Consider the following 16,623-nt stretch of genomic DNA (forward strand, 5'->3'; position numbering starts at 1 on the left):
GTTGCTGATCCAGCATTCCCCATGCTGTCATCTTTTTTCGTGACCTCACTTTTCAGCCTCCTAGGGCATTTTCGGCCTCGTAGGGCATTTTCAGCCTCGTAGGGCATATTCAGCCGGCACAGCCACCTTGGGCATCACCCTCAGTGCATTCCTGGTTGCCTCTTGGGCTATTTCCCTTAGGGATATTTTTTCGCCTCTTACTGCAAAAACCCCAAGGGAAATGGGGCGCCAGGCCGGGTGAAACCGCCGATACAAACAGTCCAATATGGACAATCTTTTTCTCCCGCCCTCCCGAACAGTCTCCTCCGCCTTTTTCTTAGGTGCCCAAGATTCTTACCCTTAACGAAGCGGCATCACGTCGGGGTCACCATATGTAGTCGACTGGCAGAGTATGTAGTCGACTGGCAGAGTTCATTGTAATCAGCGCAAGGGGCTCTTTGCGATCAGCGCACGGAGTTCTTGGACACCACCCAGACGAGCCAATTATGATGAAAGTGAAAGCCATTTATTGTGTGTTGCACACATGCTTTTAGACAGAGCTCTTTCAGATTTGGCAGCTACTGATTGGATACAATAATTCAAAATTCTTAACAACAAAATCACTATTGGCTACTTTCAATCCTGGGAAAGTAATTTTCAAAACTGTGTCAACACAATCTCTAAGATAACTTAGTTGTGCTAATTAATTTATCTCAGTTTCTCCTTATCTTTCTCACATCCTGTATAACTGGATACCTCTGCATATAATTGGATACTTTTGGACATCTGGCCATTTTTCTTCTTTCCCAGGACCCTCTATCAACCTTACTATTACAAAGTCTAAAGTTAATATCGTAGTTAAAATTCCACTTTAACACAAAACACCACTACATTTAGGATTCTCTATTAATCTTATAATTATAAAGTCTAAAGTTAATATGATAGTTAAAACTCTACTTCAGCAAAAAACGCCCCTACAACAGACCCACCCAGATACCCTACTGCCAGTATGCAAAGCATCACCCAGACGCCCTACTGCCACTAGGCACAGACCCACCCAGACACCCTACTGCCGCTATGCACAGCGCCACACAGATTCCCTGCTGCCACGATGCACGACCCCACCCAGATGCCCTACTGCCACTATGCACAGCCCCAGCCAGACGCCCTACCTCTGCTATGCACAGCCCCAGCCAGACACCCTACCTCCGCTATGCACACACCCACCCAGAAGCCCTACTGCTGCTATGCACAGCCCAACCCAGCTGCCCTACTGTCGCTATACACAACCCAACCCACCTGCCCTACTGCAAGAAAAGAAAGAAAAGAAGAAAAGAAGAGAAGAGAAGAGAAGAGAAGAAGAGAAGAGGAGAAGAAGGAGAAGAAAAGAAGAAGGAGAAGAAGGGGAGAAGTAGAATGAAGAAGGGGAAGAAGGGGAAGAAGGGAAGAAGAAGAGGAGGAGAAGAGGAAGAGGGGGAGAAGAAGAAGAAGAAGAAGAAGAAGAAGGGGTGGAAGAAAGAAGAGGAAGAAGAAGAAGAAGGGAAGAAGTAGAAGAGGGGAAGAAGAAGAAGAAGAAGGGAAGAAGAAGAAGAAGAAGGTGGGAAGCAGAAGAGAATAAGAAGAGAAGAAGAAGAAGACAAAAAGAGAAGATGAAAAGAGAAGACGAAAAGTAGAAGGAGAAGAGGAGAAGAAGGGGAGAAGAAGAGAAACGGCCCTTATTTTCTCAACCCAGGTAGCTTTAAAAGCTGTACATAGATGTTTACCATGCTTCGGTCAGCAGGCCGGGGGCCCCAGCACACCTGCCCGTGTCCAGCCCTTCTTCTGACACTCCTGGTGCTTCCCTCGCAGAAATTTCTGATCATTCCCTGTTCACACCCACCTTCACGTTTCCACCACAGACCTCTCTGCAGTGTGTAGCAGTGCTGTTCTTCCCCTCACTGCGTTCAGGCCCGAGGAGAAAGGGGAAAGCTGAGGTGCTGGCGGGCTGACCATCTCTGTTCTTTCAGCCATGGATATCAGGCAGCTTTCCAAAGGAGCAGGGTTTGCTCATTCCTCCTTGGTCCCTGCAGCTCGTGTGCTGAAGATGTTTTCCCAGCCATGGATATGAAAAGTCCTGTGTAGACTCCTCTGCCTCTTTACACACCCCTCTTGTAAGGGAGATGCTACCTCACGAACATTTGTAGTGTTTCTCTTTCCTCTTCAGTGTTACTCTGGCTCTTGCCCCTGGTGTGAGGCAAGCCAGAAAGGAGCTGGGACTCTTGCTGTCCAGTTCCTCTCTGCTGCTGCATCACCCCCAGTTACTCCCTCATTTGTGCATCTGCATGAGCTGTCTGGAGAAAGGTCGTCCCGTCTGCTGCTTGTGGCTGAGGACTTCCCGTGGCGGGGCATGCTGCCTTGTGTTCCTGTTACGATGAGAATATAAGGAGAGTTGTTACTGCTTCAAACTTTGCTCCCCAAGGAAGCTCTCCTGTGTGTGCAGGGAGAAGAGCGTGTGTTAACAGCAAAGTCCTCCCTGGGCTGATGTGTTTTTGCTCATTCTCACTTGATTTGTCTTTACTCTTTGAACTGTTGAAAAAAATCTGTAGCCTGTAACTTCACCTATATGCATGTAGATACAAATAAGATTCGTGTCACTTCACTTTGGTTTTAAGCTGCTCATAAGGTTTTCAAACTGTGCTCTGCAGTTGAAAGCAATCTCCTGTACCTTCTGGCTGTGGGAGCAGGAACTTCAAGCAACAGCCTAACAACAGCTCCAGCAGAGCTGCTGTGTTTGTGCTGCTCTCCCTTCTTAAATAGGAAACTATTGCTAGTTTTGATTCAGTGAAAAACTTAAGACCTGCTGACCAGGTGAACTGTTGACCAGCTTACTGGTGTACTGGTCTGCCAGGAAGTCTACAGGAGGTGTCTCTGACATTGGTCATTGCTTTTTCTAACTTCTCATAGCTTGAAAAGATTTGACTTATGCTGTGTGGATAAATAAATTTTTATTGATCACCTAGCCATAGAGGAATTAAAACTGGTATTTCTCATTGTGTTTCTTACGATATCCACCAGTTCTAGGTGAAGTCATGCAGCACGTTCTTCTACCAAGTAAATCAAAGAGCTAGCGAACGTGAGCTTTTCCCCTAAAACATCGATGGTTTGCAGTTTTTCGACAGCCATAGAAATGTAGATCAGCTTAACCTGAATCACCAGGTGTCCCTGTGGGGTCTGGTGTTTCCTTAGCATTGCCCTAGGGAAGAGCCACGTTTTTAGGGCTCAGGATCATTTCAGAGTTGATCTGCTTGTGTCAGCAGTGGAGCAAATTGTATTTAAAGCAGAGGTTATTCTCTGCTGGTGCTATGTGCATCTGTGGAAACAGCAGGCTTGGCGATTTATTTCGAAGGAAGGTTTCTTGTTCTGTGCTTATTGCTCCTCAGCTGTGGGAATCTGCAAGTGACTTTGATACAAGTAACTTTGAGTTGTTCGATACATCCTTGAAATGAATACAAGAAGGAATTTGGTGTTCAGAACAGGAGCTTGAGTAATGGCAAGATAAACAATTTAACAACAATGTTGCATCAAGGAGAGATACAAGACTGGCAAGAATACATGGTTCTTTCAGAAGCTGCGGATCTAAAAGTATCACAATGTTAATTTTAAGCTTTATAGAAGCACCGACTGTAAGTTAGCCTGAGGCATGTGAACAGCGCGTGCTGACCAATAGAACAGCAGGAACAGGTGTGTGGACAGTGTGTGTAACTAAAGAAATAGTATATATTGTGCTGTAAAAATGCAATAAAGGTCTTCTGATCAACTGCCGACAGGAGTCCGTGTAACTCATCCCTTCACTCAGCACACTGCAAAGGAGTGGTGCTGGGGTCTGTAGGAATGGATGGGACCTGCCGGAATTCCTAATGAATGTGGACTGAGCTTGTGCTAATGTCCTTGAATTCAAGCAGACAGAGTGCCTGCGTTTTTCCTCCCCAGCTCCAATTCCAACCTATGTGCTTGGTGCTTACGACCAAGAGACCGTGCGCTATTTTCCAGACCACAGTGGCTGTGAATTAGCTGAGAATATCATTTACTTGGGTAAGGCTGCAGGTAGTTTGTGATAAGGGATGTGCATGTGCCCGCTGTTACTTTCATGAATGTTTTATGATGTTTCCACTTCAAAGTCCTTTCTTTTTCTGGAAATTTTAAGTTTGCAATTCTTATTCTGGGGTTCAGACTGGAGTTGAACTCTGTGTTGGTACAGTCTGCTATGTAAAATGTGAAAGAGAATGCTGCTTCTTTTGTTGCTTTCTAACATTGAACTTGCTAACCAAAAGGCAGTGGTTCAAAGAGCCTGTTCTTTGAGAATATCTTGTTCCCATAGCTTAGCTGCCTTTGTATGGGGAAGGTTTCCTACTTGAAATATGTTTTTGCAGTGCTCCGATGTGCTGTCTGAGTAGTGCGATGGAGGAGATGCAGTTTATCCACTGTCCTTTTCTGTATTGTACATGCCTACATGCATGTAGCTGTGAAGACAGCCACAGAGGAAAGTGGTTAGAAAGCTGCCATTCCTTCCTCTTCCCCAGCTGCTTTACGTATTTTCTGTTTGCATGGCCTGCTTTACGAAAAAAGCAAGATTCCAAAGGAGCCCTTGCATGTCACTGAAAATAGGTGACTTCTGGGATGGGAAGCGGCTGGTCTGTTATTTGTTTGGGTTTTTTAACCTGTTTCTCTTTCCCCCTTCAGAAAGTTACAGAATACTGGTATAGAAGGACACGTAGCTAGTGGTTAAGAAGGCATAGGAACCAGGCCTGGTGACAAAAAAAGGTCCAGGAGTTCTGGACAGGAAGAAGGTCTGGGAAAAGGCAAGGATCAAGGTTGTTTCTTTTTCAAGTAGGATACACTGCTGCTTTTCAAAAGAAAATATTTCCTTGAAGTGAAATGAGCCATTTAGAAGCACTCCATAAATTCATGGTTGCACTGGGTGGGAGACTGGCACAGGGAGTGTGTTTTTCATGCCCTGCCTTAGCTTAAGCACTGATTTGCTGAGTTGTTGCAGCGCTGAGACGTGTGTTACCAGTTCAGGGTGGCTTAGTTCACAGCTGACCTCTGCAGACCTGCAGCTATGGCAAAGCTTCTTGCATTTGAACCATCTGCTTTCATTCTAGTATTCAGCATTGTGCCAATGAGCTTGATGGACCCTACAGAGCTGGTGAAACAGCCACAGGACATCACCGAAAATCTGCACCACAAATCGCAGAAGGAGGCTCAGAGGACCAAAGCATTCCTGTGTGTGAAGGTACTGCTGCCTTCTCCCCCATGGGCACACTCTGGTTTCACTCTCTGTGGTCAGGGAGCTTAGAACGGTGTTTGGCTTTAACCTTGGAGCTTTTCTGCCCAATACACTTCAGGGTTCTGTGTAAACTATTTGCATCAATGAGATTGTATAGATGTCATGCATGGGAGTTTGTTGCAGCTTGCCCCTTCTTTAAGCCAACTGTATTCTGGGCTGCATCAAAAGAAGTGTGACCACCAGGTCAAGGCAGGGGATTCTGTCCCTCTGCTCTCGTGAGACCCGACCCCCCCCCACAGTGCTGCATCCAGCTCTGGGGTCCTCAGCACAGGACAGACACGGAACTGCTAGAGCGGGGCCAGAGGAGCCCAGGAGATGGTCCGAGGGCTGGAGCAGCTCCCGTGCAAGGACAGGCTGAGAGAGTTGGGGTTGTTCAACAGGCTGAGAGAGTTGGGGGTGTGCAGCCTGGAGAAGAGAAGGCTCCAGGGAGACCTTCCAGCAGCTTCCAGTGCTGAAAGGGGACTTATAAGATAGGGACAGACTTTTTAGTAGGACCAGCAGCAACAGGAGAAAGGGTAACGGTTTAAATTAAAAGAGGAGAGATTCAGTCTAGATATAAAGAAGAAATTTTTTTACAATGAGAGTGGTGAGACACAGGCACAGGTTGCCCAGAAAGGTGGCAAAGACCTAGAGACACTCAACATCAGGTTGGATGGGGCTCTGAGCAACCCAAGCTAATGGAAGCCCACTGCAGGGGGTGGACTAGGTGACTTTTAAAGGTCCCTTCCAAGCTAAACCAGTCTATGATTCTTCCTGCAGGTCTGCATGGAGATGCTGTAGCTAGAGCTGCTTCTTGTCAGGACCGTCCCCTACGGGCACCTCAACATGCATGGTCTTATTCTTTTTTTCTTAAAGAAATAAGACCTTAATAATTCCTTCTACAAGGAAAGGTCTTGTGACGTCTCAAACACCTCAGTTTTAAAAAGCAGTTGTTGTATTCCTTGCTGATAAGAAGTGAGGAATGCACCAAAGGCTTTACTCCCCTCACTAACAAAGGACTTACAGCCTTACTCCTACGACATAGCAAACTTCTTTTGCTTAACAGTGTGACAGGGTCACCACCCCCACACACACTTGAAGGCACCAACAAAGAAAGTTCAGCCAAAGTTAGTCTAATACAATCTAATCCAAGGTCTGCACAACCACTGACCCTATGGGTTGAAAGGGTTAATGCTGCCCTTTCCCCTCTTGCACCTGCACAAAAAAGATGGTGCTTCCCATGCAAATTAAGGAGACACCTCCATCATGTCCTATGCTAATTAAAGAAAGTTAAGCAGAGACCTGAGAACTTTGGTCTATAAAAGGTGAATAAAAAAAAAGAGCAGGCTTGTAGGCTTGTAAATTTTATGCCAGCTCCTTCTGGGACTTGTTCCGCAGGTTTCTGTGGAAAGTCTCATTGTGATAAGTGATTGCTTGTTTTAGTACTGGTAAGTGATTGCCAGTTTTATAAGCATTGCAGGTTTTTAGTATTGTTGGTAGTTGTGCTGTCATTACAGCGTTCATAGTTATCACATTGTTGGAAGTTTTGGTGTTGGCAGTGGGTGTTGTTAGGAGTTGTCGTTACCAAGCCATTTGGGTTTTTTTGGTAATTCTGTTACATTTTACATTCAATGCTTCCCTTTTTCCCTAAAGATTATATGCATTAAAGTTGTAAGCCAGTATGCAATTGTTTGGTGCCGTTTCACCTTAACTTGCCCCAAGGGGATCCATAGAACCTCTACAAACCATGTTCATCCCTGCCTCCCCTCCCTACACCAGGGTGGTTTCCGAGCCAGGTAGCAACAAGGACTAGGAGCAAGGGGGTGGAAGAAAATGGAAAAAACAGTCCTCTCTCCCTGGTCTGCCCCAGTACTTGTCCCCTGCCCAGCATCCCCTAACAACCCCACATCCCTCCCAGATGCTACCCAAGGCCTGAGAAGAGGCCTGTATCTCCACAACAATCCCACAAAGCTCCAACTCAACCCCCAAACCCCTCCTAACAGTCCCACATCTGCCTCCTGCTTAGCACCAGATGCTCCCACCTTCATCAATATGCAGGCATTCTGTCTTGCACCTGCTCCCAGGAACACCAGCACCATCCCTCTGTGGGGTCTGCTCCCCTGCTCTCTTTTCCATCCCTCCCCATACATCTTACTGTTTCCTCAACTGCCCAGGAAGGAAAAGCCACTTTGCAGGGCAGACCGCAGGGCCTGGGTGAGGATCCCAAACCCACATCAATGTCACAAATAACTCCTGGGATGAGCACATCAAGGTCCCATCCTCCTCCCTCGAGAAGGTCCTGCTCTCCCCTCACACCCATGTTCCCCACAGACAACAAGGAGGCTTGTGCTAGAAGAAAACTGTTCCTGTTTTAAACAGAACTTTTTTCAACCCTTGTTCCTCAGGGTTTTCTTCCTTTTTTTTTTTTGCAAAGATAAAGAATTATCCGAACAACCTCTGCACATATATATATCTCATATGTGTGTGTGTACATTTTTATACACTTAAAAACAGTCCTGCAAACTTATGCCACTCGTAGCAGCCCATGCTGCTTCATAGCAGAGAAGACAACACCACCAGCAAACAAGCTGTTCCCCTCAGCTAGAGGAATGCACTGAACCACATCCATCTGTGTCTCTGGAGGGAATCCCACCAGCTCCAGAGGGGAGGCTTTGACTTGAGTGTAAACACATCGCTTTCTAGTATTCCCAGACACAGGCTGGATTAGACAGTGCCATACTAGGACACATGCCACACTCACCTGTGTTCAGTCCTTGGGGAGAGCAGATCCAAGGACACTGAACAGTCCCTTAACAGGTGACAAGCAGCCCTCACTTTGCAGCTGGACTGTGACTTTCTAATGCAATTAGATACCTATGGGCAGAAATGGAGACAAGGGAGAAAGGCGAGATGTCTTTCTGAGAGAGGTGGCACAGTGACACAGCCCATCTGTCCAGGACAATGTTTCTGCATACTAAAGGGGAGTCACTGAGTAAGTAGCCCCCAGATGAAATGTCCCTTCATTCTCCCCGAGAGCTCCTCACTGTCTTTGAGGAAAGAGACCAATACAAACTGGTCGAGGAAGAGTAGAGGCAGAGGTCCAGGCTAGCCAGCTGGGTGACTGCCCACTTCTAGTCATAGGTATCATCATCATCAAAGTAAGAGTCACAATCAAGGTTATCTGACTCATCATCAAACAGGAAGTTGTCTTCATCAAAGTTATCATCATCATCATAGTCTTCCTGCCACTGTGGTTCATACTCCTCATCTTCAACCTCTTTGCCACCTTCATCTGTGTTGGGGGAGTCACACAATATGGTATGTTTTGGCCTGTTGAGGAACAGAGCATCAGAGCAGAGCACCAGTTGTGAGCAGCAACCATAACCCAGCCCCACATCACCCTCATCCTCCATACCACCATCACCTCAGCATCCCCACCCAAAGCCATGCCTCAAGGACACAGCAGCCATGCAGCTGCCTGTAGGAGAAGGTGATTAAATGGCCTTGTCCATGCATGAAGCACAGGGCTGTGTCAGAGAGCCACCTGTGACTGTGTCAACAAGCAGCAGTCTGCCACCAGCTCTGGTGCCTCAGCTTCATTTCAAGGAGACCAGAAACCCTGCTCTGAAACAAAGTGTTTCTTGACCCAGTTGTCATTCTTTCTTGCAACACTCAGCACTCTGTTCAGCTCCTGGAAACACAGCAGCTGTCAGGGGAGATTAGTCACACTGGGATAGATGCCAGTTGTGTTTCTTGGTTTAAACAGCATGTCATATAGGAATGGACTTTGTTTCGAACTCATCACCTTTCAATCATACTTAACACCTGCCAGGTCAGTACTCTAGGACAGGGAAACAACAGACCATCCATTTCACCTCTCAACACACTATCTTAGAGCTGTGTCACCTCTTCTCCATTCCCTTCTTAAATGTCAGGCCCTTCCATCTCCTCCCATGTATATTCCTATTATTGCTTCTTTCATCTAGACACCTTCCTAAATCTCCAACACATTTCTGAAGAAAGAGCGTGACTCCCCACAGAAACCCAAAAGAGTCCTGGGAGAGTGACTTCCATAACTGGGTCTGCCAGCAATGGAGCTTTCTTGACCAGAGCTGCATACCAAGTGGAGGTTTCGCCGGTGTCCCTACACCACTATGTCACTTACATTATTTTCTCAAACCACAACATAGGATGCAAGTAATCAGTATCTGTTATTACCTCTCGTATGTGAGCAAGCACAGGAGAAAAGCCTGGTCACCTGCTTTTTGCCTGCATTCACCCACCTTTCCCTGTCACTCTGCTAAAAAAACTCACCCTATACAGGCAGCGGCTGAAGTAGGCACATTCGAGAGTTTCACCTTTCTCTGACCAGGATCTGACAAAGTCTGGAGCCCAATGTGGAAATCCTGCTAGCACGGACGAACAACCAGAAGAAAGAGACAATATGGGATTTGGGGTGTATCTTGTGCTGCAAACCCCTTCCCTACATGCACACAGCACTGAGAGTCTATCCCTTCAGCTGATCAAGCCCCTTTCTAGGTTTGCCCAAGATCAAACTAGACCAGAGCAAGACAAGCCACTAACAGGCATGTGGACTTCACCTGTGTGGAGTGCCAGAGAATTGCAAAGAGACGCTCCTTGATCTGGTGTATCAACTCCAAGCCAGCACTGACACACTCTTCTTTCAGGAGTTGAAGAGAAGAGGCCAGATCCTGGTACTGCAGGAGGGTTTCCTCTGCAATTCAAAGCCAACAAGGTCACACTGCTTCCCACACTCTTAAGCAGAGACCGAGTCCCTTGGCTCTGATTATGACACCAGTCACAGCTACTTTGGTCTCCTGTGCACACACATTCCTCTTTCAGAAGGGAACATGTTGCTCCTTACTGCATCAGTCTCTGCTGGCAGCCAAACTGCTTTGGTGGACTTTCCAGATATGATATCAAGAAGGTAAAAATGGGCTGTGAGAAGTGAGAGAGACCAGCTGCATGCTGGTGTGTATACTATTGCCCCACTACAGAGCTGCCACCCTTTGAACCAGACAGCTGGGAATGCTAGTCTCTGCTTTGGAGAGGCTGTGGGACTTACCCAGAAGGATCTGCAGAGTATTAGTGTGCAGCTCCAGGCTCTCAGTCTGCTGTTCCACAATATCCATGCTCTCAGTGTCCTGGTTATAGTAGCTGTACACACAGGAATAGGCCAGCACCTGGAGCAGTACATATCATGCTGTAAGCATTCTCCTTCAGCTTCAGAGTGCGCAAGAAGAGAGTAGCATCAAACCCTTACAGACTTCATTAGGTATCAGTGACTGAGAGAAGCCTGGCAGTGCTTCTGGTCTGTGGCTATAGCCCAGTGAACCATTACGCCAAGTGACAGCAGCACCAGGTTACCTAGAGTTACTCATAGGATCGCAGATGAATGTGTAATTATTTTGTACTGAAGTCTGAAATAACTGATTGTTCCCACCTGCAAGCCATCACAAGAACACAGACTGTAAATGCATAACAAATGTGATTGACCAGCAGGCAGAGAGTCAAAACAACCATCACAGATCTACACATCGCTGGGCAGACCAGGTTGAACTCAAGCAGCAATGAACTAAGAGAACCAAGAGCCCATGACAAAGGCTTTTCAACAAGTGACAGACTCCTATTATGAATTTAATGATCCCTAAAGCCATTCGGGCACTCAGCAGAAAACAAGACCACTGTTTCCATTTAAAGAAATGGTGCAGAAGAGCCAGCAGCAGCAAGCAACACTGATATGTACCCTGGCAAATGGAGGGGCTACCATACTGAAAAGACAAAACAGGGCCAGACATCCTTGTTCCACATTCCTCTCTCAAAATCAAGTCTGCCTGCACAAGCAAGGTATATATTGCAAAAGCAATACTGTAAACGCAATTCCCACCTCCTTCCTATGTTTCAGGGGATAGAAGACATTGCAGGCCTATGCTGTCACAGCCTTACTGCACACATTCAGTGGCTGCATTACAAATCCTTCATAACGTGGCTACCAGGGCACGCAGTAGGTAACAGTGCTCCCAAAACACCTATGGCTCATGAAATTAATTTAAGAAAGGAAAATCATAACGTGAGCATCAAGAGGGATGTTCTAACTGTAACACAGCATCAAGAGAGCTTTCAAAAGGTAAGTACCACCACTGGGGCATTTCAAATTGGAATGGACCAAATCCAGTATACGAAAACCCTAAATATAGATCCTTGTGCTGATTCAATGGTATCATCTTGAGCTAAGCTCCAAATCCTATGATCTGACTGTGAGGAACACTGCAGACAGAGCCCAACTCAGAGTGAGAGCAGGGAAAGGCAGACATGAGCTCTTCCCCTGTCCTGATACTGTTCCTCCCTTCAAGCTTTTTCAGTCTCCCCTTGTTTGGAGTAGAGCAAGGTTGGCGTCTCCTCACTTTAAGAAAGGCACGTTTTATGCACCAATAGAATTAGACCTAAACCTCAGCAAGTCTGTTACCCAGCCTTACCTTCCGTGCCTGTTCTAGCAGTTTGCAGGCATCAAGAACAAAGTTCAAAGTCCTAATTTTTGGCATCTCACTGATGGAAGAAACTCTGTTCCTCAGACTCACAGCAAATTCCTGCAATAACCACAGGAGGGGGGAAAAAAAAAAGTCAACGTCAAGATCCACAAGACTGAAAAAACAGCACCTTCCACACAGATAATTGCTAAGCATCCTGAAGTGCCATCCCAGAAGATGCAGGCAGCAGGAAAGCATTTACTGCATCCAACTATGACATCTCTGCTGTGCCATCACTTCAACCTTTTACAGTATCTCAGTAGCTCTAGACAGAGTTCAGCCTTCAGTTGCCATCGCTTCTACATACTGCGTCAGGCTGAGCACGTGAACAACACAAGTTAGGTGTTCAGTTTCCACAGCAGAAGAAAGAAAGCAGGTGAAGAACTACCCATTACATCAGAGCAACAGTGAAATGACCAACCATCCTCCTGGATCCAAAGCCTGCTCCTTAGCTTCAGGGGAAATATATTTAGACACAACAGAAACTGTCCTGCTCAGCAGGGCTAAGGCAACAGAGTCAGCAGCTGCAAAGGAAGGAAGAGGCCTTACCCTTGCATGATGATGAAAGGTGCATCTCTCATTGTAATCCTGAAAACGCTTCTCCTGCCAAGATGCTTTGCTCACCTGAAGGGAAAGGTAGAAGTAACCTGTAGCAATTTCCCTCAAGTACCAGGGCTGCCTGGAAATGGGTACCACACATACAGACTTTGACAATACTATCAATATTACTGGCAAGCGTGCAAAGTCCAGAGGAAAAAGCACAAGTGGAGATTCTGACCTTCTCTCTGAGAGGCCAGGTGCATCTCAACACCAGCATAAACCGCTGGGATATAGCAAACCACTCACCATAGCAGAGCAGTTGTAATAATCCTTATGAGTCGGCCTCCAGGGCTTGAGGCAACGCCAACAGAAGCCATGGTTACACTTTGCACACGTCATACTGCATGGCAGGAGAAGAACAATGGGAATCACTCAGTCCTAACAGCCACTTGCAGAGAGTTCCTCTCAGTGCTCTCCTACATCACAGGGCTGGAGTGTGCAACCCAGTCACTCCAATTCACTCAGTAATATCCATTTCCCTGCATGTATTTTGTAAAGCCTCTGCTGGAAACTATCAATGGATTTCACTTTGAATCCTGAGGAATATTTTACTTTTCCTAGGAATTAGAAGCAATCACTCATTCCTCAAACAATAAAACAGACCTGCTATAACCCTTACTCCACAGCCAAAAAAAACCCCAACAAACAAGCACAATGGACCTAACTGTATGTCTTTGCCCTCTCCTGTCTCCAGCAGCAAACAAAAATAGATACTCACTGCAGGCACCCCTCATTTTTCTCTATCTGAGCCTGGCAGCTTGGGCAATGCTTCGAAATTAGCTTAGCCAGATGTTTGCTTTGGGCTTCACTTGTCATTCCCTCATAGTAGCCATCATCATCCACCCACTGAGACATGTGGCTGCAGCTGGCAGGATAATGGGCCTGAAAGAAAGAGCCAGTCAACACACACAAAAGCGGAATGGTGTGTGCCAAATGTAAGACAGTATTGCCCATGATTCAGCTCAGCCTCACCTCTGGAAAGTTGCAGTTGAAGCAGGACATCCAGGAGCACTTGGAACAGGCTGCCCCATAGCCAAGTCCATCCTTAAGGAGGATCTGATCGCAGCCCTGAGGGTTGGTGCACCATGTCAGGTTGGAGCAACACTCAACATAGCCTCTGAGGAGGGCTTTTTCATACTGTAATAAGAAGCCAGGAAGGAGATTTAAGGCAGAGAAGCTGCATGGTTAGGCCTTACAACTGGGGACTCGTGCCTCCGGGCTCTACATCTGACTGAACAACTGCTCACAACAAAGTAACACTAAGTTAGTTTACTCTTTCATTCCCCACCCCTCCTTTCATATCTGGAGGCTGTTTCACAAAATCACAGAATAGCTGAGGTTGGAAGGCACTTCTGGAGAGAAAACCTAGTCCAACGCCTCCAGCTCAAAGCAGTGTTACTCAGGACTGTGTCCAGTTGTGTTTTGAGGGTACCAAGGATAGAGACTACAAGCGTCTCTGCCCAACCTGTTTCAATGTCCCCTTACCTTTACTGTCAAAAAAAGTTTTCTTGTGTTTAAATGTCATTCCTTGTATATAAATTGGTGCCCACTGCCTCTTATCCTTTCACTGGATATCACCAAGAATATGGCTCCTTAATCCCACTGTGTATTTACACGTTGATAAAATCCATCCCTGAGCCTCCTCTTCTCCAGGCTAAACAAACCCAGCTCTCTCAGCTTCTCCCAGAGGTGTTCCAAAACCTAAAACACCTCTGTGGCCTTCTGCTGGATTCCCCAGTATGTCCATGTCTTTCTTGTACTGGTGACCCCAGAAATGGACGTAGAACTCCAGATGTGGTCTCACCAGCACGGGGTAGAAGGGAAGGATCACCTTCCTCAGCCTGCTGTCAATGCTTTTCTTAACCTAAGATGCTAGTGGACCTTTTCAGCACAGGGTTGGACCAGAGATCTCCACAGATTATTGTAATCTAAGATATTTTATGACTGTATGTGTGACTCTGCACAAGGCATTAACACTCCAGCGATGCCACTTACTGGGCAAAAAGGGAAACAGATAACATTTCAGTGAGAGCAGCAGAGCAACTTGTTAAAATTGGCTGCAATTTCTGTTGACCTGCAGTATTTTTTTTTTTTATAAAATAGCCACAGCAACATGATATTAAATCCTGCTCTCAGACAGGTGTGGCTAGAGGATTTGCAAAGCCAGTAAGAACTAACTGCCCAGACACATGCACTAATTCTCCAAGCTCTTCTTATACAAAACAAGATACAAAAGAAACATCATCAAAGGAAATGTTTTTCTGTAGCCATTTTGGTTGTCAGTTTGCAAGCTTAAAGAAAAATTACAAGATAGGGCAACCTTTATGACCACTGTTCATTCCTCCTTAGAAGTGGATCAAAATGACAGTAACAAGCTGGAAGAAGAGGAGCGTATCTTTGGAGAAGCAATTGCTGGTGGAGAACTGTCAAACAAAGGAGCAGTGGAAAACAGATGAGATACCTGTTCTGTCCAGCAATTAACAAAAAGAGTCTGTCATGCAACAGCCACATCTCTGCCATTAGGTGGGGAGGGCATTCAGCTCTAAGTAATAACCAAAAACTGAAAGAATAGGGAGAAAAAGTAGCTTCTGCATCAGAACAAGCAGCCCCCTACTGACTGAAGGCTAAGGTGAGCAGAGTTCAGGAAGCCTAGTTTAGAGACGTCTGTAGACCCACACAGACTTAGAGTGAAGATTAAGTCTGATGTGGTAACTTCTGTCACCTTCACAAAAGTCTGAAGTGCTCAAAGCCAGAGACTGATGGAAGAGAAAGGACACTGGAGTCATTGAGGCAGCCATAAAATGAAATTGCTCAAACGTTTTCTCTTCCTTTGTCCTAGATTTTACAATTGTTTAGAGCACACCAGCAGAAGATACTTGTCATGAGATGCTACCACAGGTCCCACCTGGTCCTCAACTAAGGATGCACCTGAGATGTTGGTTGAAAGAACCACGTTGGTGGAGACACATTTAGAGAAAATACCACTGTGCTCTTTTGCTGATGTTATGCTTTCCTGAATAGCTGGTATTGACCATGATCAGAGCAACAGACACCACTGGGCAGAAATGTGGTCTGCCTCAGATATCACACTGCTCGTCTTAGTAACGGGAAGGGGGAAAGCAGCAGCGAGATTATCTGCTAGTGCTGATCAAAATGAAACAGAGCTTGGGCACCCAGTAACCACCTCTCCTACTTCACCTTGTCTATAATCTCCTTGGAGGAAACAATGGAACAAATGAAGGCTGTAGTTGGCTGTGCACGGCACTCAGATATGGGACAGGTGCAGTTGACAACCATGTTCTGTTCAATGCGAGTTGTGAGATACTCACTCCAACAGGGCTGTGAAGGCAGAAGAGGAGAGATCAGAGCTTAACAGATGCTGCGCCACCTGGGTCATGTGACCCTTGGAAGCACACCCTACCCAGCAGAGGGTGCACAAAACCACCACAATCCGCGGACAAGCACTCAAAAGCACTAAAGTGGGAACAGACTAATCAGGAACTGAAGCATCGCAACAAATGAGGGAGCTGAGAAGAGAATAAAAGAGCTCTGTGAAAATCACCCGATAACAGCCTCAGACAAAGCCAACCAACTGCAACCAACTAGGCAGCAGCAATTCCCTGCAAAGTTACAGGACCCAAAGACCCCAGGACCTTCACCTTGCAGCAGTAGTGCATGCAGCAGAGGGTTGGTGGCTTCTCAGTGGGACACAGCTGGTTCACACAGACTGGGCAGTGGGTTCCTGGGCTTGGGGGGAGCTGGGCATCCTGCACCTGCAGCCCCGAGGAGATGAGCAGGGTCTCACAGTTCTCCACATAGCACTGGATCAGGAAATCCACATTCCACCTGCAGTGCATGAGGAGGTGCCGAGCAACATCATCCGGGATGCTCAGAGTATCCTGGACCTGCTTTACCGTCTGGTTCATAAGCAGCTTTGCCTCTTCTGGACTAAGAGTGTGACCCATTGGTACCTGCACCATTGCCATGAGAAACTCCTCCAACCTGCCTATGCCAGGATTCAACCTGACATGGAGAAACATGTCATGTCTACACAGGGTGGAGATGCACGCTCCTCCACACCTGGTGACATGCATCCCTACCCATACAGGCAGTCTATGCTGTCCTCATCTGGAGATGCCTCTGATGGCCTGCTCTGGAAAACCATCTGCGCCTGGCCCCCAAGAGGTGTTG

The 16,623-nt window shown here is 46.6% G+C and overlaps 1 protein-coding gene across 1 annotated transcript; it reads right to left on the bottom strand.

Moving 5' to 3' along the window:
* Positions 1–8,415: 8,415 nt before the first annotated feature.
* Positions 8,416–16,597, bottom strand: CUL9 (cullin 9). The gene is made up of 10 exons (XM_010082235.1): positions 16,533–16,597; positions 16,092–16,278; positions 15,631–15,771; positions 13,405–13,569; positions 13,280–13,314; positions 12,679–12,772; positions 12,382–12,456; positions 11,782–11,892; positions 10,371–10,488; positions 8,416–8,576 (listed from the first exon to the last, which is right to left on the bottom strand). The coding sequence occupies exons 1-10, from the start codon at positions 16,595–16,597 to the stop codon at positions 8,416–8,418; spliced, it is 1,152 nt and encodes a 383-aa protein (XP_010080537.1).
* Between the last annotated feature and the right edge of the window lie 26 nt (positions 16,598–16,623).

Source organism: Pterocles gutturalis, unplaced genomic scaffold (genome assembly GCF_000699245.1).
Source record: "Pterocles gutturalis isolate BGI_N339 unplaced genomic scaffold, ASM69924v1 scaffold19919, whole genome shotgun sequence".
NCBI classification, from domain to species: domain Eukaryota; kingdom Metazoa; phylum Chordata; class Aves; order Pterocliformes; family Pteroclidae; genus Pterocles; species Pterocles gutturalis.

What these genes read in the sequence shown, in the direction of transcription:
- CUL9 (XM_010082235.1), bottom strand. Translation starts at nt 16,597, where the DNA reads ATGGTTTTCCAGAGCAGGCCATCAGAGGCATCTCCAGATGAGGACAGC. An exon ending in AGCTGCAGCCACATGTCTCA is followed by an intron (nt 12,773 to 13,279) that starts GTGGGTGGATGA and finishes CCTGCCATGCAG; the next exon opens with TATGACGTGTGCAAAGTGTA. An exon ending in ATTACAACTGCTCTGCTATG is followed by an intron (nt 12,457 to 12,678) that starts GTGAGTGGTTTG and finishes CTTTCCCTTCAG; the next exon opens with GTGAGCAAAGCATCTTGGCA.